This window comes from Anas acuta, chromosome 17 (assembly GCF_963932015.1).
Source record: "Anas acuta chromosome 17, bAnaAcu1.1, whole genome shotgun sequence".
NCBI lineage: Eukaryota > Metazoa > Chordata > Aves > Anseriformes > Anatidae > Anas > Anas acuta.
In genome coordinates, this window is record NC_088995.1 from 4,245,821 (window position 1) to 4,270,372 (window position 24,552).

Below are 24,552 nucleotides of genomic sequence, written 5' to 3' on the forward strand. Positions count from 1 at the left end.
AAGCTGTACCAAACACCACCCATGCAGGGTGAGCTCAGCCCGCCACCACTGAGTGTATTTCACGGAGTGACAGCACCTTTCTGACAAAAGAGAACAGAAAACTGATCCGAATGTCAGCCTCCTCTGCTCTGCCAGGACTTCTACTTCTTTCCTGGTCAGGCAAACCTGTGCCAGGCTCCCTCCCTGGTATCTTGCTGTTGTTTTGTCTGCTGGCCTTTATCTTGAAGACAATAGATTTATAGTGGAGGTTAAGAGGAAACAAATGATAAAGAGATTTAAAGCTATCTGCCTCCCCAGACAGCTGCTGAATATTTATTTATTTTTTTAAATTAAGTCACTTTCTTATCAGGGAAAGGAGCTTCACTAGCGAATGATGGTGAGGCTGGGGCCAGACAGGCTATCTTGTGACTTTTTAATTCACATTATTTACACTGATTCACAAGTTCTCTCATCAGCTCGGGTCATGACTTTTGGCAGCATTAAAGCCTCTGCCCTGGTGCCAGGACACTTCTCTGCTCAGCATCGTCCTTGCAGCTAACAAAAGGGTTCAGGCTCTCACAGGTGGTGCAAAACTCCCCTTGCCCAAGCTTCTGGGGGCTTTCCTGCTGGGGGAGCAGCTTCCAGAGGTGGGCTATGGGGGGACATACAGCACAGACACGCAGAGCCATTGCAGAACCAGTGTTTATGAGGGTGACTGAGTCAGCCCATTGCTCACAAGCCACTACACAGAGGTGCCAAGCAGGGCTGCAGCATGGTGGGGACACAGCAGCCCCCCCCCCTACGGCAGCAGCGACAGCGCAGGGGGCAAGCAGGACATGGGCAGGGCCAGCAGATTTGTGCCACTGAGGGAGGGGGGTCACTGAGGAGCCATCAGATTGCACAGAGCCCCTGCACCCCTGGGTGTGATGGGATGAGCAATGGGAACCAGCTCCCTGCCAGGGCAGGGCTGACCCCATGGGGGGGATGCAGGGGATGCTGCATGCCCACCCTACAGCAGGGCAGGGCAGGGTGTGCATGCTGGAGGCCTGGCGGATCAGCAGCCTCTTTCAAAACATGCCAAAACCCCGATACCTTCAGCTTCAGGCAGGGATTGCCCAGTACAGCATCCTCGCCAGGTGGGTGCTGACACCCCCTACCACCAACACCACCGCTCAGGGACATGTGCAGGGCAGGGGCTGACACCAAAAAGCACCCCCAGAGCCCTTCCTGAGCCACCAGGAGCCAGGAAAAGGCAGTGCCTGCACCCATGCAGGTGATGGTGTGGGATGAGCTGCTGGAGCGCAGAGTAAGGGGGGAGCTGGGAGGCTCTCAGGGAGGCTGCTGGCACCTCAGGGGACAAGTTCCTGAGTGCCCACCCCTCCTGCAGGGCCGGGCAAAAGTCTGTCCCGACAGGACCTTGGAATCGGGCTCCCAGTCTGCCCAGTGTGGCCGCCAGCCTCCAGCACACCCCAAACCAGCAGGCACCAGCAGCTGGGAAGAGGCAGCAGGGCTCCTACCATGCAAGCCACGCTGGCTTTGCCATGGTCCTGGCTAGGAAGGAGGTGCCTGCACCGTGCCACAGCCCTTCTCCAGCTCACACAGCCCCAGCCGCTCCTTGCAGCCCCCGCAGCCCTGGCATTTCAGGAGAGCAGCCCCTGGAGAGGTGGGGGCAGCCAAGGGGACAGCCAGCTCCTGCTGCAGGTAGCACAGGGCTGCAGAAAGAACCAGGATCAGGCCTGGGATGGGCAGCACGGGGCTGTCTGGCCCAGCCCCGGTGTTCCCGGCTGTGCAGGGCTGTGGGGACGGGCCAGCAGAAGGGAGATTTGCTGCACAGACCCTGGTTGCGCGCAGGGGAGGGCGGCAGGTACGAGGCTCCCCGTGGGCATGGCAGGCACTAGGTTTTGGGGGCCAAGAGCCACGGCTCCAGGGCTGGGGACGGAGGCAGCCAGCCCCCCACACTCTGCAGTAAGCACATGGGGAAGGGCGAGTGTCCCCGTGCCCTCCCTGGATGGAGCCACGCACCCAGGGGACCGGGCAGAAGGGGGTCCCTGGCTTTGTCGTGGGGTGGGGGCAGGTGCTTCCAGAGCTGTGGCCACCCAGCTGCCCCCTCCCCTGGGGCGTCATCTCTTGGCTTCATCGGTGTCCGTGTCTGGCAGCCCAGCAGCGGGCTGAGGGCTGGGCTGGACCGCTTGCACCGTCTCCTCCAGGCTGCCACTGGGGAACACCACGTAGTGGGCGCTGACACGCTGCAGCTGGGGCTCCCGCAGGTTCTCCTTGCTGTGCCAGATGCCATAGCCAAAGTAGACGAGCAGGCCTGCAGAAGGAGATGGAAAGCAGTGGCTGCAGCAGAGGAGGAAAAAGACCCAAAGCAGCAGGGCTCCGGGTCTGCCCTCTTCCCCCTGACGATCCCACGAAGCCCCAGGACCTTTGGCCAGGACCATCACTAGCCCAGGTAAGCCAGTGCTGTGCCCTCTGCCCGGGCAGACACAAGCCTGGTGGCCCAGTCCCAATGGTGCTCAAGCTGCTGGGCCCTGTGCTGGACACATCTCCAATGTCAGGGGGGCCTGCAGGCAGATTGGGCCAAGATATTCCAGGGATTTTCCTTGCATGAATGGAGGAAACTGGGATTTCCCCTGTCTGGAGATGACTCTGGTCAGCGCCACATGCTGAAGGAGTGATGCAAAAGATTTCTGCTGGATGCAACAGGGGATGCTTAAAGCAGGGAGGCCACTGCTGCCCTGCTCCTTCTCCCCAGGGCCACACCAGGCACTTCCCTCTCCCCAGAAGGGAGCACGGGCTCCCAGGGATTGTGCTGCCATGAGAGCACTCACCTAAAATAAGCCAGACTGTGAAGCGAAGCCACGTCACGTAGCTGAGCTTCAGCATGAGATAGATATTGAGGACGATGCTCAGTGCTGGGGACAGGGGCACCAGGGGGATCTGCAAGAGAACCAGAGCCATCGGTGAGAGACCTGCCAGGAACAGGCACAGCTGCTGCGCTGTAGGGCCGTGTCCTTGTCCTTACAACCACAGAGACAAAATGGCACTGGCAAGCAAATGTGGGGAACGACAACTTGTACCTGGTCACTGGGGCTTTCTGAGAACCTTTTTTTCCTGGCTGTATGCCAGGCTGGCAGGGCAGGCAGGGGAACGAGGACCAAAGCAGACCCAGTGCAACCCAGAGACAACAGGGTCCTGGCTAGATAACACAGGCAGGGAGCAACAACACTGCCTTCCAGATGCCTGGACTGCTTGAGAGGTACCTGGGATGGGCAGGAGGAGCACCAGAACCTGCAGGGGACACGGGGAGGAATGCTGGAAGGCAGCAGTGACCCTCGAGGGCAGCGTGTGCTGTTCCCCATCAAAGGGACGGGGAGGACACCCATCCCAGCACAACCCGGGCACATCTGCTCTCAGGACACGGCCACCAGCTGCGGTGTTTTCACCAGGTCAGGGTGACCGCAGCCTCTCCAGGGTCTGGCAGCGAAGCTCACACCTTACCTCGTCCCAGCCCACGGTCCCCAAACCTACCTGGAAGGTCTGCGTGCTGTGCTGCTGCTCGTGTACCCAGATGAGGAGGAGGCTGAGCAGGAAACCCAGGCTGAAGAGAACCAGCAGCAGGGAGTAACTCCAGGTGGGCAGGTGGAGGTGGGTGTTGCCAAACACCAGGATGGAGCAGAGGCAGACGGCAGACACCATCAGGGTCACCACAGCCACCGTGACCACCTCGCCCGGGTAGAAGTCGCTGAGGAACTCCAGGTAGGGCTCGAAAGCTGCCTTCAGCTGCCCTGGCTCCCGGTGCTCTTTGCTCTTGTCTCTATCCACCAGCTGGAGCTTGTCGGAGAAGGACTCGTACTCCTTCAGCTCGCCGGTGGCGGGGCCCTCGCGGGGCTCGGGGCTGGGCCGGCTGCCAGCGGGCTGCGTGGGGGCGCCTGCCTTCTGCTGCTGGAAACGCAGCACGATGATGCTGGCGGCCACAAAGGTGTAGGCAAGCAGCGTGCCGATGGACAGGAACTGCACCAGGGCCTCCAGGTCAAAGACGAGGGCCAGCAGGGCCATGAGGAACCCGAAGACCACAATGCCGATGACGGGCACTTGCGTACGGGGGTGCACTCGGGAGAAAACCTGGAAGAAGAGCCCGTCTTCGGCCATGGCGTAGACGATGCGTGGCAGGGAGAAGAGGTTGCTCAGCAGGACTGTGTTCATTGCTGAGGGACAGGCAGAGGAAGGGAACCCATGTGAGATTGGGTGCATTGCCCAAACCACCCCACCTCCCAGCCCCGGGTCTGCACGCTCCCACCTCCACCAGCCGGTCCGTACTCACCGCAGATGGAGCCAGTGGCCACCAGAAATCCTGCCCAGGAGTAGCCTCTCCTGTAAAATGCATCAGCCAGGGCAGAGTCAGGGTCCAGCGTGTGCCAGGGCACCATCAGCGTCAGCACCATGGACACAAGGATGTAGGCGCCGGTGGCCAGCCCCAAGGAGAACGCTATGGCCCTGGGGACAGCCTTCTGTGGGTTCCTGGCTTCTTCACTGGAGGCTGCGATAACATCAAAGCCCACGAAGGCGTAGAAGCAGGTGGCTGTGCCAGCCATGATCCCTGACAATCCGTACGGGGCAAAGCCTCCCTCCTGGGCACTCCAGTTCTTGGGCTGTGCGAGGACAAAGCCCATGATGAGAATGAAGAGGATGACGCCTATGCTGACAGCCGAGAAGACGTGGTTGAGCCAGGAGGACACTTTGGCCCCAAAGGAAATGAAGGCAGTGGCCACCAGCAGGATGGTGGCCGCCAGGAAGTCCGGGTAGTGGGCCAGGAAGGGAACCTGCCAGGTGCCGATGTGGGTCTCAGTGAAGTTCTTAATTTTGTGGTTGAAGATGGAGTCCAGGTAGCCACTCCAGGCCCTGGCCACCGCTGCGCCCCCGATCATGTACTCCAGCAGCACGTTCCAGCCGATGAGAAACGCCCAAATCTCCCCCACGGACACGTAGGTGAACATGTAGGCAGAGCCCGTCTTGGGTACCCGGGCCCCAAACTCGGCGTAGCAGAGAGCAGCCAGGAGCGAGGCGAAGCCGGCGATGATGAAGGAGACGATGACAGCGGGGCCAGCCATCTCCTTGGCCACGGTGCCTGTGAGGACGTACAGCCCAGAGCCCACCATGCCCCCGATGCCCAGCAGCGTCAAGTCGATGGTGGAAAGGCATCTGTTGAAGGACGTCTCCATCATGTCATCCTCCAAGGTCTTCACTCGGTTGAGTTTCTGGCAGAAGCGGGTCAGGTCCGCGGAGCGAGGCAGCCATCTCGCCATCCTGCAGGCACCAGGCCCTGCTCTCCGGCAGGACGAGGGCTCCGAGGCAGCGATGCCCTGCTCGGAGACCTAGAGGGGGAGCAGGAAAGCATCAGGAGCCCCAGCGGCAGCAGCTCCGAAATGCCCGGGTTGCATTCTGCTGCAAAAACCCTGCAGGGTTTTGCTCAGCCCCAGCACCGTCTCTGCCCAGATCCTGCACCTTGGCCAAGCCCAGGAGAGTTGGGGACAGGGTAGAAAAGTCACCAGGCATGTTCCCCATGATTTGGACCTGCGGGCTCCAAATAGAGAGCGTGGTGGGGTCAGCACCCAGCACCACCCCATATCCTCCTGCAGGGCCACCAGAGCCAGCTGCCCATGCCCCAGTGACATACTAGTGAGGCAAGCAGATAATTGCAGCACCTCAAGGGCAGCACTTCCCCACCTTTCCTATTTGAAAATGGAGCTGTGCTAAAAAAAAATAAATAATAATAATTCCAAACCAAGCAACTCAGGGCCACGCTGAAGGTTTCTCTGCTGCTTCCCCCCTGCCTCACTAAGCACCTCCCTTCCCAGGGGAAACCTTGGCATGCCAGGAGCCCACCGAGGGGTTGTGCAGGGTCTGCGCCCCCCCCCAGCATCTCACTGCTTCCCCGGGGAAAGCCCAGGCACGACAGGGAGACGCAGCAGGAGGTATGGAGAGGCCGAGCACGGCAAAGTAAGGCCGTGGGTGTCCTCTCCAGACCAGGAGAGAGACATCCACACCTGGTGGAGCACGATGCAGAGCTGGGGACCCTCTGGGGTCTTGTAGTTAGCCTGACACCCACGAGCTGCTCCCTGCTTCCAGCTGCCCCCCTCCCAAATCCCACCACCTCGAGCTGCCCACCGAGCCGTCCCCAAACCACAGCGCTCAGCAGGCCCCCGACACCGCTCCCCAAAACCTCCCGGGCCGCAGGAAGGTCTCCAAGACACCCCTAACCCTAAGGGGGGGGAGAGGCTCCGTGGGGAACCACGCTCACGGCGCTGCCACCGGGGGGGGGCCCCGCTCACCTGCCGCGGGCGGCCCCTGCGCCCCCCGGAGCTCCGCACCTGCTCCGAGCCGATCCGATCCGATCCAAGCCAACCCGATCCGATCCAACTCGATCCGATCCGATCCGATTCAGCCCCGCCCGGTCCAGCCCCGCGGAAGGGCGGAGGCCGGCGCGGCCCCGGCAGCGGGCGGGTCCCCGGCAGCGGGAGGTGGCGGAGGGAGCCCCGCAGCCCTCGGGTCGCTGCCGCTGTCCCCCCCCCTTCTTTTGTCCCCATCAGAGGTGGGCGGCAGCCGAGGATGGAGATGTGGTCCCAAAACCCGGGAGACGAACACAGACGATGGGGTGAAGGGCTGAATGGCTGCTCTTCTCCACCCCGCTGCTATCCAGGGGGGGATTTTGTCTCTGTCCTCCCCATGCTCCGGAGCTCCTGGCGGGGTGGCTGGGATCGTCCCCACGCTCGGCTCTGCCCCAAGGAGAGGAAGAAGTAGGGGGAAGCAGCTGGAGGGGCTGCAGTGGCAAACAGGTTCTGGACTGGCCCATCCTGCTCGCAGCGATGCTGCGAAGCAAAAAGCAGTGCCTGCAGAAGAGCGCAGAGACCCCAGCAAAAGGGTACCCAGAGTCCAGCAGGGAGACTGAAGTGTGTGATTCCTCTTCTCCAGAACTGCCCCATCTCCTCTAAAACCAGTGTAAACCCTCTGCACCCCCACCCGCTGCAGCAAGGAGCTTCCTAGCTCTGCTGCCCGGCACACAAACAACCCTGTTCCACCCCAACCTGCCTTTTACACTTTTGTTTGAAGAGAGTGAAGCTCCCCCCCTGTGGTTTTATCTCAGCCCTGACCCCTCTTGGGCACTGTTTCCATCTGGAGGAATGGAGGTGAAGGTGCTCCAGGCCCCACTGCCTCTCACAGAACATTTTCCAGCTCTGCTGCACTCTAGGAATGAAGGGGGCAGGGTTTGGGTTTTGGTGCACCAGCAGCTTCACGGCAGCAAAATGGTTTTAATTTTCTCCTCTGCTCCCATCCTAATACTTCCTGATGTGCCATTTGATGGAGACTGAGCACGAAAGCTCATGTTTGTGTAGACCTGTCAGTCATCACCCCAAATACCCAGAGTGGTAACAGTCAACTTGGAGCCTGTCATTTGAAACTAAGTGCTCCCACGTGCATAAATCCGCTTCTATCCATGCTCAACGTACCTCCTCCTTTGTAGGGGACCTTGCTATCCTCCCGTTCAGCTCAGCAAAGTACAGAACAAAGCACCAGGAAATGGGCCTTGTCCCTTCCTGTCACTGCTCATCGACCTTTCTCTAGCTCATGAGTAAACACAGGGCTGGCACAGCAGCTCTCCGTTTGCTCACCTGCTGCCAAATGAACAGGTAGCTCAGTACGCTCGTGCATCCCCTCTCCACGCAGCTTCTGGCATGCGTTGAGACTTCGGCAGAGCTTAAGGCCCAGCTTTGTGGGTGGCTGAAGCCACCTGAGCTGCAACCAAAGGTGCAGCAGGCCCCCAGCTGTGTGTTCCTATAGCACCTGTATGGCCGATTGAGGGCTCTGGGGCTGCACAGGAGCTGAGTCAGCTGAAAGCCCATAATCTGTTTTAGCATTTCCAGCCAGATCAGCTCCTTTGGATTACTCTCACAAGATTTGACTCCAGCCCAAATACCATGGGCAGAAACACCGTCACTACAGAAACAAGGCCATGGCCAGCCCTGTATGGAATCATTAAGATTGGAAAAGCCCTCCAAGCTCACCTGGTCCAACCATACCCCTACTACTAATCTCAACCATGTCCCTAAGCACCACGTCCAACTGAACACAGTACTTGAGGTATGGCCTCAGCAGAGCTGAGTACAGGGGGACCATCACCTCCCTGGCCTTGCTGCCTTCACTATTCCTGACACAAGGCAGGATGCCGTTGGCCTTCTTGCCCCCCTGGGCACACTGCTGGCTCATTTCCAGGCCATGGGCTGCCAGCTTCTCCAGGAGAATACTGTGGGAGACCGTGTCAAAGGCTTTGCTTAAGTCTGGGCAGACTACAACAGCCTTTCCCTCACCCACCAGGCAGGAAAGGCATCACCCTGTAGGAAGGTGTCACCCTCTAGTGACACAAATGCACTGATGTGGGGGGCTGGAGAGAGAAGGAAAACTTGCAGCTAAAAAAAAAAAAATTGAATATCTTCCTATTCTCAGCCTTATACCTCCTAGTAATGCTTCATGTGGGGGCTGACTAAATTTTCCTCCACTGAAACTGGGCTGATCAAACGCTCCCTTGATCACGAGCTATCCCAGATGATTTATTCTCTTAAAATAAATCTTTTCAACCAATTAACCATGTCGGAGCGCCCCGCCACCCTCCACATTGCTCAGAAAGCCCCTCTAAAGCTCAACCTGAGGCAGACCGCAGACATGGAAAATTTCAGCTTGGATTGTTTGCCTGGCAGAGCCGTAGGCTGCTGAAACCAGATGGTGGGAGCACGAAGCCCAAGTGCTCCCGCTGGAGCTCTGCTGCCGTTGTCATGGTACCACTGGAGCAGCCTGCCAGGCGCTGATCACAAAATCATTAAGGTTGGAAAAGACCTCCCAGATCATCTGGTCCAACCATTCCCCTGCTACCAGTATCACCCACCAAACCAGGTTCCTAAACACCGGAGAAAGGCAGCCTGGGGCAGAGGGCAGCAAAGCCTTGATGTTTTAGCAGCTGAGTGCAGGGCTGAGGGTCAAGTAGATACAAAATTCATGGTAATTCTTGGGGATTCTGCAATAGGGCAATTCCCACATCAACCTACTTTCCAGCTGGGGATAGTGATCCCACAAAAGATACACCTTCTGTCTCCGATCACTGAACCGCAGTAGCATGATCCTGTGGGGGGAAAGTCATGATGGATATGGGAGCGTGACTCAGCCCTGAATTTGCAAAAGCCTCTTTGCTTCTCACAGCGTTGCAGAAAATCAGAATGCTGTTGCATTTGCATACACCAGCAGGCTACACCACCACCTCACCCTACTGAAACACCACCCACAAAGTCTCCCAACACCTTTGCAGTTTCCTTGCTTCAGCTGGGGATGGTCCCAATTTGCTGAAAACCCCCATGGCTTCAGTGATCTGCTTTCGTAAGAACCTAAGGGCTTACAGAAGTGACACATTTCCCAGCTTCAGCAATTAACAGCATTCTGAACCTTCTAACACTGCCTTCTACTGTGAAAAGAGATAGCAATAGCAAAGGATGCAGGCAAGAGCAAACAGTAACACAAAGGAGAAGTCTCCCAAATACAATCCTTTGCTATAGGAATGCTAGAGAACCCTTCAACAATGATCTTCGTGTAATCAAAGCCCTTGAACACACTTTGGTAAGAGTCCTTGATCCATCCCCAGCAGCTGCTCTAGCTTGAAGGGCCGTTCATCCATGAAGAAAGCAACTGCTTTCAGTCTCTGCCTTGCCCATCCCATTTCCTGTGAGGTCCCAACATTGCTTCAGGTGTGCAAGAAATGTGCTGGTGTCAGGTGATGTGCAATGTCTTTTAACCAAGCTCTCAGCAAGTGCTCAGACTCCTTCTGAGGACCAAGTCTGGGGGATGCAACCAAGAGTTAATCAGTTCAGCCCTACAAGTTCTTAGAAACTCTCCAGCTCTCTAGCTTTAATCTAGTGAAGCCCCAAACCCATGCGTATCTAGCAAGGATGGAAAAACTGTGTGATTGCTGACATTTAAAAAAGCTGCAGCCCCAGGAGGCTGTACGCAATATTTTATTTCTATCCATTTGGAAACTGATTTGAAGTAACAAAGCAAAAGCTCTGAAGCCTTTTCTGCTATCTGACTCGGGTGGAAACACCACTGACATCACGTCACAGTCCAGTGCAGGTGGACAGAGGCCTCCCTTAATAAAAGTCAGAGGAGAAGCCTATGCTGTTAACTGCCTAAATGTCTCTCTGTAAGGGGTCTGCCTGTTTAGGATGTCATTTTTGCCTCAGCACACACAAATGCATCTTCTTGTAGATAAACTTTTTTTTTTCCCCCCACCCGCCAGCTATCTGCACACTGAGGCTGCACCGGAAGGCATTGGAATGCTTTGCTTCCTGTCTGATAGGACAGCTGCTCACATCTTCCACCCCTTATCAGAGACACTCATTCCTCCTTGACTCAGAAGAGGAGATTGTAATTTGGAGATTACACTCCTCACAAATTCAGCTTTACTCCCCTGGATAACAGAGAACATCCATACACCAGCGGTTTGGGTTTGCTGACTTGATGCCTACAATAGTCTCTCTTGACTTAGTAGACTGCCTCAGTGACACTGCAGGCTGTAACGTGGCAGATTAATGCCCTCGGTCACCTCTTGTCTTAGTGACACTTTGCAATGCCGCAGGAACTGCAACATGCATCTTGTTTTGAGTAGAAAGGCAGTCTGAAGCTCTCCAGCTTCGGACTCTGCTCTGGAGGTCTGCTTCTCTCATCTCTAGAGGTTTCCTAAGGGACACAGCTATTTCTTCTACAGCTGCAGACCAGTAACCCCTTCCTTATATAATATAAAGCAAATGCATTAACAGCCTATTCTTTAGAGGGAATTCAGAAGAAAACTCTGGAAAGTAAACAGCAGATTTGCTTGTTCAAGAGAAGGCCTTCTCTGACTCAGACTCCTTCTGCTGTAACTTCCGAATCAGTTCCAGCAAGTTCATCTGTAAAGTCAGCTCCTGTAAAGCAAAAAAAGATATTTTTGCAAGAATAAAATGATCCCATACCCTTATGCAGGAAGCAGAAAGGACTGGTTTGTACCACCCACTCAAGAACGAGTAGTCCTAAGGGAACAAGAGAAAAAGCTTGCAGATGCAAAACAAGGGCTTAATCTTAAGTGTTTCTACAAAACACAAGGCATTAATAACTTAAATCTGCTGCAAACTGTAGCTGCATCAGGAATCCCAGTGCTTTACAAACTGTTATTGGTTAAAAAAGGTTCTTTCTTCTTGACAGTTGTTGAACAATAAATCCAGTGAGGGCTGTCAGGCTGGCCAGTTTTGAAGGTTTTCCCTTTTCTACCACACAGCCTTCAGTGGAGGAGAGCAGCAGTGTCCCCTTGCACACACAGAGCCACACACCCTGGAGGAGGTTCTCCAGGTAGGTGCAGCTCGCCTCCATTGTTCTTGAACAACAACTCCAGTGCCTGATCCTTTTGCAGGAGACAAGGAAAGGAAGCAGGAGGAAACATTTTGTGTGCTTTCCAACTGGTTTCTTCTAAGGTACGTGCAACACACTGCTGTGCTGGTGTATACAATCCCCTCTTTCATTCTTCAAAAACTCCTTTTTCTGTGACTGCCACTGAGTTGAGATCACCATCCCCTATAATCACCAGCATCAGCTTATTGCTTCCTTATACTCCCCTTGCCATCTGCTTGTTCTTCACTCAAATTTATCTCACAAGCCATTTAGCAAGCAGACTGTATTACCCCTGCACATGGCAGGTTATCTAATTCAGTAAACCCTGGTTCTGTGACGCAGGCTTGTAGATGTTACGTTATGGAAATAAAAACCTATTTTTGTAAATACATATTATATACATATATCTCAACAGCATAAACAGGCAGTTTATATAACAGACTGGGAAGAACACATCTGCTGATGGAAATGTATGAAGAACAACAGATTTCAGCAGTGATTTCTTGTATGATGGCAGCATTCAAAGATGCAAGTCAAGGTCTGGTTTACCAGCTATCATAAAGGCAAACATAAATAAGAACAGCAAATAGGAACCCTGGTAAGAGTTACTACTTATAAAAATAACATAAAAGGCAGGGGCAGGAGGGGAGACAAAGAGCTGCTTTCAGTATGAGTAATAGTGGCATAAGAAAAAAAAAAGGGGGGACTTATTCAAGGCTACACGAGCAGGAATCTTGTGAGTTTTAGAAAATCGCTGTTTAACTAACTTAGTGTAAGCCAACTTTTCTCTCTAGTAGGTTTTTATCAAAGCTAAATTTAATCAGCTGAAAAATACAGTTAAGAATAGTCTGTTCCCACATTCTCTGCAAACTTCAGTGGCATCATAATGAGACTTTGGAATTTTCAGTTTTCCATTCCTGTGGTGTTGGAAAACAGAAGAAAAAAAAAAAAAACAACAACAAAAAGCTAGGCAACTGCTCTCAAGTTTTAAGAGCACTGGAGAAACACAGAACAATTCTCTTATCACAGTCTGATACAACTATCTCCAGTAAGTCACAGGCAAGAATTAATGAGATGCCTTTTAAAAAAATAAGACATTGAAGGCAATTTATATAGCTAAGCTAATCACAAAAATGACAAACCTACTTATCTATTTATTTCAGTATTCCATGGACCTGTTCAAGGGTCACAGGACTGCAGGCTGTTGGCACAATGTTTCTTCCATCCACAGTGGGAAAAACACTGCAGAAGGTTGGGGATATTGCCCTCTCTAATGGGTTTCTGTTGCTTCAAACCCATTACCTGGCCTGCCCAGAGCATGTTACACATCAGCTGATGAGGCAAAGGACTGATCATTCTTCTTGAGCCAGCAATTCAGAATTCATTAATAGAGTAAGATTTTTAAAAAATCAATCAATAAAAAAAAATTGTTAGCACAAGAGCACTACCAGATCTTACGCTCGCTGCTTAAACACAAACCTACCTGTGGGTTGGTGGTGATGTAGAAGCCTGATACCCCAGCCTTCTCCAGAGTGCTCTGCTGGTCTATCACTTTTTGGTCCAGTTCCAAGACAATTTTCTCATCCATCATTCGCTGTTCCTCTCGAATTCGTTGCTCCACAGCCTGAGGTGATGATATGCAGAGTGGATTATTCACCTTCCTCGTATATTTTTCTCATCTCTAAGTCTTTTACCAAAACCAAAGAGCTACTAGATCCTCAGTAATTCCAACTGTGACTCTGAACTCCGGCCTAGACTCTTCCACAGACAGTAGAGGGCAGCAAGCACGGCCTCAGATCTTACATGAGTGACTGCCATGCCTTACAGCAAGCTACCTCTCACGAAAGAGCAGGGAAACAGCTTTTTAGCCTAGTTTATGTGCGTTCTGAGGCTAAAAAAGAGACCACGAGCAACAGATCACAATCTGAATAACTTTTCCTTAGGAGCAGCAGGATGTAGCTGAGTACTCCAGCAGCACGTGTGCTAAATAAGTCCGTAGTCCAAAAAACACATATCCCTCGCAGCACTGATGATGCTGCAGGAAGACTTGGAGGAGTAATACAAGCCACAGAAAATCACCACAGAGCCAGTTCAGATGCCTCCACGTTCTCTGAGAACAAACATGTACAGAGCTGGAGCTTTACAACAGACCCAGTTCCCATTTATTGATTAAGGAGTCGAGCTCCTCAACTCCTAGCTTTGCAATAGGAAAGTCAGCTTATTTTGTATGGACAACAGCAAGTTGAAGCTTTGCTTGGAACTACAGTAGGGGCTCTATTTCTGGCAGATGAAGGATATTATCAAACAAACACTTTCCAAGTAGCCCTACCAGCAGATCTCTCCCGCCTTGCCTTTGCAGAAAACTGCATTACCTCAGAAGAATGAATGGAAGAACAGAGCAATGTAAAGGTATGGGTTCACTGCCTAAGCACAGGATGGCAGAGCAGGAACTCACTTGCCACGGACACGCAGTATAATGGTGGGGTGTAAGTTATCCTCTCTAGCTGGAACACAGTGATCATTTGCTACTTCAGAGGCACACTGGAAATCAAGTGTTGAGAGCATGCTCTACAAAGGCTACTATGTTCTGCTAGCTGCAGAAGTGGGCTTGGCTAGTCACTTATGGAGAAAATATCAACCTACTTGGCTAAAAGGAACACTTTTAGAGAGGGCAGAGCAAAGCAGAAGGATTGCAGGGGTTGAGGAGAGCCCAGCTCCAACAAAAAGCCACACGTGCACAGCTAAGGCAATAAGATCTTACTGGGCTGCACTGAACAACAGCCTTCCATCTCAAGACACAGGGAGTCAGGAAACACCCAATCTGCTCTAAACATAAAGGAAGGCTCCTTCTCACGTAAGGACTAAATGACAAGTTTAAACATTTTACCCATGCAATGTTGTTCCTTTGTAACATGGTAAACAAAGGCAAGCATTTAGCTAGAGACATTCAGGGCAGTAAATAATCCTCACTGCACAAACAGGGAGAAGTCACTAGGTCTGGGATTTCCTGTGTCAACAACTGTGGTTTAAAAGGCCTGGGCAGATCCATCTGAAAGGGAGGACAAGTTCCACAAGTCCTGTGGAAAAGCCAGAATCTGAATGACAGTGGCCTTAGTCCTGTAGCATGAAAATATCAGCTGCTGTCTCCAAAAGGCCTGACCCAAACAAAGGGGGTTTCAAAGACCTGACTGGACAAACTGTGAACCAGTTGAAGCAGCCTCAGAGCTTACTCTGCTTTGAGCAGGTGTTTAGATCAGACACCTCCTGAGGTCCCTTCCAACACTAACTATCCCACAAACCTAAGAAAACTCTGTGTTTATAAATTCTTTAGTCTGGAAGGCTCATAATCCTTGTCTGTGGAAGATTCAAATCCTTCGGCTCCCACATTCCCCAAGGACTTTCCTTCCTCTGATGGCCTTGGGACAAAGGAGTAGGTACCACACCATTGTCTTCACTTAGTCCTGTGCTGAAGAAGTGATTTGCCTGTCCTTGGACTTGAAAAGGCTTGAAAATCTCTTTAAATGAGATTTAGTTACCTGCATACTGTTTAAAGTAGACATACAGAAAAGTAACAAAGACTCTGAGAAAGTAAGGCTTAAACACAAGCTTCGGCTCAAGTGGCTGGTAGGCTAAGTCAAGATTTTAAGTACTACAGATTCCATTAGGAAGCTGGACATCTAGAAACTACAACTTGTATTGTCCCTCCTGTGACTGGTCCCAAGCTATTCCACAAGAACTGGTCTTCAAAACCTTTAACCACAGAGAGCAGGTCTGATTAGAAATGCAGCAATTGTTGCTAAGATTACTGACCTATTCCCAAAATGCTCTACAGAGTTTAGAATAACAGAGCAGTTATTCTGTCAGAGAATAACAGCACGTATAAAAGGGAAGAAGTAAATTCAGTAACTTCCTCCTGACAGAGGAAAAAATAATACAAAAAGGCATGGGGAAGGTAAAAATATGTAGGAAGTTGTGCATGATACAATACAAGCTAAAACAAAACACATAATATGGATGATTATGATCTAATGTGAATCAAGTCCACTGAGCAAATACAATATTAAAAATGCTTTATAATCAGCAATATAGATCATTACTTACTGCTGTGCTGCAAGTAAAAGTTATGCAGACACACAATGTCTAATATAGGTCCACACTGGCTTTAGTCATCTCAGTAAGAAATGAGGGAAGTGAAAACAAAAAATCCGACAGTGAGCTCTAACACCACGGTTGTTATGTACAAAGGTCAGAAAATTGCTTACGTTTAAACAGTTATGCATTTGCCTTACACGTAGTAAAGTAATTTCATGCATACATTTCAATTATATGAATTAAGAAAACTAGCTACTTGTAATTTCCCTTACTTTAGTGATAAGATAGAGACAGTTTTATAATGTATAGGTAAGATGATCTTCAGACCCTTGGGAATGAATTTACCACTCATGCTGAAGATCCTTTCTAGAAATGCCTTGAGAAACACTAAGAATCAATTTTTGGTTTTAGTTTTCTTAGGTTATTTCTTCCTTATCAGTGTAACTAAGTAAAACACGAGTTTTGAGTGTTCTCTGCTTTCTCACTTTCTAACACATAGTGGTAGATTTTATGCATGTTTATATTTTGCATCAACTTGCTGTCTATCCAGATGCAGGCTTAAGCTTGTAATATAGCAAACAGACTCGTTAGCATATTGTGGAGAAGGCCTTGCTCTTTTAGAGCAGGTTCCTCAGCTTCCATGATTGTCAGATCAGGTCTGGGCTCTAACTACACTAGATGGCAATAGCCTGGGGCAGTCACCTACTCTGTCAGAAGGGACTGAGGGGTTAAAGGGGCCAGAAAGAGGACCACCCAGCTGGAGCAGAGAGCCCAGGGGTCTGCGAGCATGGCCAGACAGGATGGTGGCAGCTTCCAAGGCTTCAAGGAGGATTAAATAAACCCTTTGGACGTGCCAAGGGCTGTGACGCCCCCTGCAACAGCACCAGCTCCTTGGGTGGGACAGCTAGGAACAACCTTGCAGCAAAACAGCCGTAAGCCCCAGAGAAGGGGATACCGTGAAGGGTACCTAGGGAAACTGCACCCACTTGCTCGCCCCTTACCTCCATCTCCCGCTGCTGGGCGGCACGGAGGATCGGCAGGTTGTGCGGCCTGCAGCACTGCTGGGCCTCCTTGTGCCGGTGGAAGAGCTCCTGCTTCAGCCCTGCTTGGGGAACAGGGTCAGGACCCTGCAGCTACTGCACCCCCTCTCTCCTCCCTCCCTCCCGCCCTGTCCCCACAGCGTCCCAGTGCCCCGCTCTGAAGCCCCACTCCTGGCTTCCCAGCCTCCCCGTGCAGCCCCCTGGTGCCCCAGGCCCGTCTCCTCTGTGACCCCCCCAGTGCACCCAGTTCCCCCAGTGCCTTCACCGCCTACCTTTAAAGTGCCACAGGACTGTGTCCCCATCACCCTCCCCCCTCCCAGTGTCCCCATCACCCCACCCCGTGTCCCCTTCACCCTCCTCAACCCCCAGTGTCCCCATCACCCTCCCCCCTCTCCTCAGTGACCCCCCCCAGTGCACCCACTTCCCCCAGTGCCTCCACCACCCACCCTCATTGCCACAGGGCTGTGTCCCCATTACCCGCCCCACAAAGCGTCCCCATCACCCTCCCAGCCCCCAGTGTCCCCATCACGCCCCCCAGTGTCCCCATCACCCCCTCCAGTGTCCCCCTTTCCCGGCACCCCGCTGACCGCGGTGCTCGCTGTGCAGCTTGAGGCGCTGGCTGTAGAGGTTCTTCTCGGTGAGGTGCTGGATCTCCAGCAGCCCCTGCACGATCTCGAACACGGTCCCGTCCAGCAGAGCCAGGGCCAGGTCGCTCAGCGTCGTGTAGGAGAGCCGCTGCTGGCAGGAGCTGGCGGGGGGCGGTTCGGGTCGGTACCGGCACCGAGATCAATACCGATATCAATACCGAGATCGATATCGATACCGATACCACCCTGTCCCGCCCCACACACCTTGGCAGCGCCTTCACGAGCGCCTGCAGCTCGGAGAGCAGCCGGTAATGCCGCTCCTGCTGCCGGGACAGCTCCGCCGCCGCCGCCTCGTACCCACCGCCCCCGAACCGCTCCATGGCCCCCTCAGCCCCGCTCCGCCCCGGTCCCGGCCTCCGCTCCCCGGCGCAGGCGCCTGCGGTGATCGGGCGGAGCCTGGCGGGGCCCCGACGGGGAGCTCCCGAGTGCCGAGGGCCTGGGGAAGCCGGAGGGACGGTATCGCACGATATCGGGTGATATCGCGCGATATCGCGCCCTATCGGGACGGAGGCGCGCGGTGCCCGAGCTCTGGCTGCACCCAAGTGGGCGCAGAATTGTAGAGTCACAGAATCATGGAATATCCCGAGTTGGAAGGGACCCACAAGGATCACTGGTGCACAACCCCTGGCTCCACGCAGTTCTACCCAAAAATTCAGACCGTGTGGCTAAGTGCACAGTCCAAACACTGATTAAATTCCAACAGGCTTGGTGCCATGACAATGTCCCTAAGGAGCCTGCTCCAGTGTGCGACCACCCTCTGGGTGAAGAGCCTCTTCCTGATGTCCAGCCTGAACCTCCCCTGCCTCAGATTAACACCATTCCCATGGGTCTTATCACTGGTGATTAAGAATAGATCAGCACCTGCCCCTCCACTCCCCCTCATGAGGAAGCTGTAGGCCTTGATGAGGTCCCCCCTCAGCCTCCTCTTCTCCAGGCTGAATAAGCCCAGTGCCCTCAGCTGCCCCTCACACGTTTTTCCCTCCAGGCCTTTCACCATCTTTGTAGCCCTTCTCTGGACACTCTCCACCAGTTTCATGTCCCTTTTGTACTGTGGTGCCCAGAACTGCACACAATGCTCGAGGTGAGGCCACACAGAGCAGAGCAGGACAATCACCTCCCTCGACCGACTGCAATGCCATGCTCGATGCACCCCAGGGTATGGTGGGCCCAGGGCACGCTGCTGGCTCATATTCAGCTTGTTATCATTAAGAAAATAGCTGTGGACTTACAGACAAGTGCTTCCTACTCGTTGGTTTCCAAACCCCAGAAACAGGGAAGTTTTTCTGAGAGCTGCTTGTTGATACACACTTGGTGTGGGAATGAGCCCTGACCTGCTCGGTTATTTTGGGGACAGCTATGGTGCTGCTCTGGGGGTGGTTCAAAATGTAAAGAGCCAACAGGGTCAAAATAAAACAAAACAAAACAAAACACCAAAGCATTAGAATCTGGAGGTGTATTTTAAAGCGGTTCAGGATACCCACAGCCCTTCTCAAAAATGAGAGCACATTTTCTGTGAGCTCCTGGTTTGTCTCATATGCTGCCCAGTACTGGAGAGCGCGTTCAAAGTATCCCAGTGCTGCATCGTGTAGGCTGTTAGAAATGTTTCCAATCACTTCATCTGTCAAAAAATCTTCAGCGCTGCTGTCAGGTATGTGAGCTTGGCAGCAATGACTATACGGCCATTCTGAGGCCTGTTGGTACACTGCTGGGACCAAAAGGTGCCGAGCATCTGCCAGTGCCCAGAAACCACGGCTGATCTTCGAGGGGCAGAACTCTTCCTCCTCCCTGAATGGGAGCTGCTGCCCTTCCTTCTCTAAAAAAACGCAGGATGTGTTTTTTTTAAAGAAATCATTATAATTGTTATAATGCCTGAGCTAGAAATGGTGAGGAAGCTGTTTGAGGACTGACTGGGGGAGCATTGAGGAGGGAGCGATCAGACTGCTATGGCTGTGTTGTGAGGGTATGGGAAATGTCTTCAGATCCTCGCTCTTTTAATTTCTTAAAACACATGGAATTTATTAAGTGCATTTCAACTTCAAATGCACTGTTGGAGTGAAAATATTTTCTTTTTTTGTGAGCACTTTTGTGCAGGTAATGAGATCAATATTTAATAGGTTTCTTGCAAGGCTGAGTTTCAAATTAATTTCAGTGGTACACATGAAGAGATTCCTGACTTGAGTTAGCAAAATGAAAGATACACTGAAATGCATTAAAAAGCTTAAGAAGTGTAATATTTAATATTGCTTCAAAGCTTACAAGAACTGCATTGTATATTCGAGGGGAGTAGAAATGTCCACTTTAGAGAAGAATACTTAGCCTCTCCAGAGAAATTGGGCATCCCTAGAATGTCCCTGAATATAAATTGTCTTTTTTTTTTTTTTTTGGTTGGTTGCCTCATATTTCTACCCAAGGATGGTGATCCCTAAATCCCAGGTCCTGGAGAGGCTTTTGGTGGGCTGATTACAGATCCCTCTGCCTCTGGGCTGCTTAGACCAATGCTTTTGTACAGTTAACTCTGCTGTGTCCGTCTGTCCTGCTCTTCCCCTGCTTGGCTGCAGCGGTGCAGCAGTGTCTCTGGGAAAAGGCTGCAGTGTATTTTTAACAAGCAAATCAACCTACATTTTCCTAACCCCGTTCTCAGGAGCTGCCAAACCGTTTTTGCTGAGCTGCAGCTGCCAGAGGCAGAGCCGTGGCGCAGAGCCCGGCTGGTTACAGCCTGCTGAGGTTCCAGGGAATGGAAAACACGGGCTTTTAATTAAAAGGTATTAGCCGTGGTGCTTGGCTCCGGCTGGGGCAGCATGGAATACCAGCATAAAAGCACTGCTAGTCTATTAGCTCAGCCCCCAAAACCTTACCATTCTCTGCCACAAGTATTTAATAACAGCTCTTGCTTGATGTGCGAGTTTGGGCACTTGGAGCAAGCTGTACAGGGCTGGAGCCCTGCTGTGATGCGCTCCCATCCCCGCGCTGGGTCCTTGTAGCCTCCTGCTCCCCGCGTGCTGTGGCTGTGCTGTTGGCACCGCTCGCTGCTGTGCTCCTCTTGCACCAGCTCTGCTCGAGCAGCCACCGGTGGGCTGCTGAGCACAGCCTGGAGCCTTGCATCAGCACAGCCCTGGAGGTGGCCGTGGCCGTGATGTGGCCCATGCTCTGGCGTCCCCATGCCATCAAGGTTGTCACAAACAGCCCTGCAGAGCAGGGATCCTGCTGTGCACCAGCTGGCAGGGACTTGAACCGTCTTGAACTGTTGAATCAGCTTCCTCCTGGGATGAGATGCAGCTGGAATTGAGCAACTTTGGATGTCTCGATCTTTGCCCTTCCCCCACCTGCATCCCAACCAGGCAGCATTTTGCTGTGCCAGGGGCCTGTTTCTCTCTGGCTGTGTCAGGGCATCCATCCCCTGGCCATGCAGCCTGCAAACCCTTCAGCAGCCTCACCTGCCCTGTAGTGGGGCCAGGACTCCACCCGGTACCAGCACCAGACGTGTGGGCCCGCTGCTGCTGAGGACAGCCCTGAATGCAGCCTGCCTTGTCCCTATCCCAAGCATGTCTCACTTGTCACGGAGCTGCCCCTGTTTTGAACTCTCCAGCCCATAAGGCTGCTTCACCAGCTCTGTCTTTTCCACCCTCTTTCCAATACTCTTTCTAGGGGGAGCCTCAGCCCATCGGCGCTGTGACCCTCTGCGGATTTAATGGCCCTTGTGCCTTTTATGCCCCAACCCCTATCGAAGGAGCCTTGGCTGAGCTGGTGGAGGGAGGGGGCTGGAGTCACCGTGTGTGGGAGGGCCCTGCACCCTGGGGCCCCCACGCTGCTCTGCTCTGCTGTGGACATTCCTCTCCCTTCCTTTGTGCTGCAGGAAATATGTGCTTCCTCCGTTCCCAACGCTGCTCCCTGCTCAATTGCTAACAGATGTGGGTCCCATGCGCTTCTCATTAGTCTGGCAGGCTCAGGGCGCTGTCTCCTCCCAGCTCTCAGGCTGTCTTGGAAAGGCTGGGCTGCTTGTGGGAACCGGCGCGGATATTTGAGCCGGTGTGCACGCCACGAGGCAGCGGGCTCGGGGTGCGTGGGGCCAACGCTGCCTTTGTGCTGGGCTGGGAGGCACCCGGAGCGATGCGGGGCAGGCGCTGCAGCAAGCCAGCCAGGGGGATGGAGCTGGAGCTGGGGGTCAGGGCCCTGCTGGGGGGCTGTGTGAGACCATGGGCATGGGGATGAGGGCACTGCACACGGGCAAGGAGCATGCCCTGAGCTGAGGTGTGGGCTCACGTTGGGGTGGGAGTACTCAATCAGGTGGTGGGGGGCATCAGCAGTGGTTCCCCGAGCAGCTGGGGTAAGATCCAGGGGGCTCAGGGGGTGCAGCATGGGATGAGGAAGCATGGGACCTTCCCATGTGTGGCTGTGCATCCTAAAGCCTTGCACTGAGTCACGGGGCTTGCAGGGACATCCAGAGGGCTGGAGGGATGCTGTGCTGACAGAACTGCTTGTCTTGCCACTGCCCCAGGGCTGCTCCCATGGGGTGTAGCACTGCCAGAGCACCTTGCTCCCAGCAGGTCACTCACCCAAGGACACATCTCCCAGGGCAGCGAGGTCCCCAGCCTTTATTTGCACAGGTGTCCAGTGCTCCCTGCACATTTAGGGCAGGGAGTGTGGTCATTACCTTTCCCCGAAGGGCAGGTTTGCCTGTGCAGGACTGCTGAGATCCCAATTTGAACGGGCAAGGCAGAGGGAGCGAAACGTGTACACGCATGAAGTGCAACGACTCATTTTAGCAACTGGAGAACATTGCAATTAGGAGCAATCCTCCAGAGAAACCTGAGCGCAAAGCCATCCGCAGGGGACAGCTGCCAGAGCCCGGTGTCCCCGCGGGGCAGCAGCCACATCGCTGTGGCTCTGAGTCACCGAGCCGGGGCTGAGAACAGCTGCAGGGCTTCACCGGGCAGCCCGCTGTGCCAAAAGAGGCAGCTGCACTGCGGCGTTTGCACAAGATGTTGCTTTACTGCTGTAAGCAAGAAGCCCAAAGACTTCTCGGTAGAGGTGGAGGGGAAGTGATGCAGATCCTCTGGGCACAGAAGGGCTGCGTTTCGGAGAGCAACCTGCCCGCAGCCCTCCTCTCCAAGGCACGGCTACGGGTTTGGCTAGCCGTGACAGAGACTGGGGATTCGGCACCAGCTCTGCCCAGGGATGTGTTGGCCACCACGAGCTTGGTTTGTGCCCAGCTGAGATCCCCCTCTTGTCCCTCTGTCCCTCAACCTCTCTGTTCTCATCCTGTGCTCGCTGCCCGCCTGTTCTGCTCCGTGTGGTCGCTCTTGGTGGTGGCTTTGCCACCCAGCCCCTGCTCTCTGCCTTCCTCCTGCTGCCTCTGTAATCTTTTGGCTGGCCTCAGCCTCACTGGCACTCATCCCCTGGGTGAGGAGGGGACCGGTGGGAGCCTCACAGCCACCCCCTCAGGCTCTCTGGTTTTATCCAAACTTGACAAGTGCTGCGGAGTGAATGTGTTCCCCTGCTATGGCCTCAGGAGCTGAACATCCGAACGGGGAATTTCAGCCTGAGCTGTAGCTAAAATAAGATCTGGATTTAGGGGGATCCTACCTGCCTGGTCCGAGTGTTATTTTTTTGAGGGGGGAGCATGGGGTCTTCATGCCAGAGCTTTCTCCCCTGGAGCCAAATGGCTTGTGCCACGAGAAACATCCAGGCTGACGCAGCTGGGGGCTGCAGCCCTGCCCTGGCTGGGGCTGGAGGTACTACAGCAGGTGGAGATCTGGACAAGCTGATGTTGGTTGGGACTCAGCAGCCCGAGAGGGTGTCCCTGACCCCCCTCAGGTCTGGGTGACTCGTTCTTACAATCCCAAGTACTCTGCAAGTGATGCTCTGGGCTCCTCGCTGCCTTGGGTGCTCTGGGATCGCTGCAGGGTACCTGGGAAGGAGGTGGGTGAGAGGGAGAAGCACGCAGGCCTGCCTGGGAGTTGTGCAGGGGCTGCAAGGGGCGTGCACGGTGCAAGAGCTACAATGGGGTGCAAAGGATGCACTGGGCTCCAGGGGGTGCAAGGGCTGTGAGTGGCACAAAGGATGCAAAGGATGCAGTGGGCTGCAGGGGCTACGAAAGCTGCAAGCCCTGCAGCCAGCCCCTTCCATCCTCAGGCCCAAGGCACGCTCGCAAGCACTCTCCCTTGCCCTGAGGATATCGTCAGGGTCTCCAGACGTCCCAGGGAGACCACCCCATGTTGTGGAGGCTGCCGGGCTGCTCTCTGCGCTCTCCCTGCTGCTGCAGTCCTGTCCCACCACTGCTGGCCCTCACCTGCAGGCAGGGAGCAAGCTGCGTGCCGTGCCCCAGCCATCGCCTCCGCGTCCTGCGCAGTGCAGGGGGAGCGCGGCCATCCCCGAGCAGCAGCCTGGGCCGATCATGTGGCTCCTAATGAAATCCAGACCCTGGCAGAGCGATGACATAGTGCCGTGATTTGTGCTCCCATACAGACTAAACAAGCACGGGTGCTCTGCAACGTGCCGTGCTGCAGCCAGGCCAGCGCAGACGCGGGGATAAATCAGGTAGCGGCGCTGCAGATGCCTCTGCCTGCCTTCCGCCGACTTGTCCTGCCTCTCCCGCTCACAGTGCTTGGATGTGAATGCCCTCGCACTTTCCACGAGACAAAAGAGGGATTTTCCTAAATTATGCTGACCAGAGCTTTCCAGAGCTGTCATAAAGCTTCAGGCTCTTGGATCGGCCCAGAAGCACTGGAGTTGCTGCAAGTTGTCTGCTTGCTGCTTGCATTTTGTTACGACCAGGGACTAACTGGTGCCCTGGACCACAAGGGAACGCTGCCCCTGCTCCATGGGGTGAGCAGGAAGGGCACAGGGGGTGCTTCTGGGCCAGCTGGACCTCCCCAATTTGGGTCAGGTTTTGGGATTTTGAGCTGCATCTTCTCTCAGCTCCCCTTTTCCCTGCTGAGCACTGCCGAAAGGCATTTCACCGGCACTTGGGTTTGGCTTTGGTGTTCCTGCCTTGCTGCTCTGGTGAACCTCTGGCTGTGCAGGGCTGAGGAGCATGGAAAAAGGAACCAGAAAGTATCTGGTGCATGGAGAAAGGGCAGAGCTGGATGCAAACAGCTGGGGAAAGGTTCTGCCATCTCTGAGAGAAGGCTCAGGGCTTTGTGCAGCTCCAGGGCTGGTGGCACAGGGTCCCTGAGCTGCACCCTGATGGGGGCTGATAGGGACCCTGGGACACCTCCTCCCCCCCCGGGTTGTGACCTGCTGCTGGCTGAGCCCCTGGGGTGTCCCAGGCCCCTCGCAATCCCTCCTCAGCACCAAACACCACCGCTCCCCTCCCGGCGAGTGCTTGGAGAGAG

The 24,552-nt window shown here is 53.9% G+C and overlaps 2 protein-coding genes across 3 annotated transcripts; both read right to left on the reverse strand.

Moving 5' to 3' along the window:
* Positions 1–395: 395 nt before the first annotated feature.
* SLC7A4 (solute carrier family 7 member 4) lies at positions 396–6,887 on the reverse strand. Of its 2 annotated transcripts, none has more exons than XM_068701132.1 (5): positions 6,351–6,887; positions 4,304–5,354; positions 3,511–4,187; positions 2,811–2,919; positions 396–2,293 (listed from the first exon to the last, which is right to left on the reverse strand). In XM_068701132.1, the coding sequence occupies exons 1-5, from the start codon at positions 6,564–6,566 to the stop codon at positions 2,100–2,102; spliced, it is 2,247 nt and encodes a 748-aa protein (XP_068557233.1). In that variant the 5' UTR covers positions 6,567–6,887; the 3' UTR covers positions 396–2,099. The 2 variants fall into 2 exon arrangements, with proteins under 2 accessions (XP_068557233.1, XP_068557232.1); XM_068701131.1 differs by having other exon boundaries at positions 6,312–6,887.
* A 3,102-nt stretch (positions 6,888–9,989) lies between these two features.
* On the reverse strand, positions 9,990–17,584 carry LOC137865762 (protein DGCR6). The gene is made up of 5 exons (XM_068701147.1): positions 17,423–17,584; positions 17,159–17,319; positions 16,533–16,633; positions 12,923–13,063; positions 9,990–10,979 (listed from the first exon to the last, which is right to left on the reverse strand). The coding sequence occupies exons 1-5, from the start codon at positions 17,536–17,538 to the stop codon at positions 10,896–10,898; spliced, it is 603 nt and encodes a 200-aa protein (XP_068557248.1). The 5' UTR covers positions 17,539–17,584; the 3' UTR covers positions 9,990–10,895.
* Positions 17,585–24,552: the final 6,968 nt, after the last annotated feature.

Excerpts from the sequence above, each read along its gene's own strand:
- SLC7A4 (XM_068701131.1), bottom strand. The coding sequence starts at position 6,566 with ATGGGGACAAAAGAAGGGGGGGGGACAGCGGCAGCGACCCGAGGGCTG. Across the intron at positions 2,920-3,510 it reads ACAGCACGCAGACCTTCCAG|ATCCCCCTGGTGCCCCTGTC; the intron begins GTAGGTTTGGGG and ends GTTCTCTTGCAG. Across the intron at positions 2,294-2,810 it reads CACAGTCTGGCTTATTTTAG|GCCTGCTCGTCTACTTTGGC; the intron begins GTGAGTGCTCTC and ends CTCCTTCTGCAG.
- LOC137865762 (XM_068701147.1), bottom strand. The coding sequence starts at position 17,538 with ATGGAGCGGTTCGGGGGCGGTGGGTACGAGGCGGCGGCGGCGGAGCTG. Across the intron at positions 17,320-17,422 it reads CTCGTGAAGGCGCTGCCAAG|CTCCTGCCAGCAGCGGCTCT; the intron begins GTGTGTGGGGCG and ends GCCCCCCGCCAG. Across the intron at positions 10,980-12,922 it reads ACATCACCACCAACCCACAG|GAGCTGACTTTACAGATGAA; the intron begins GTAGGTTTGTGT and ends TTTGCTTTACAG.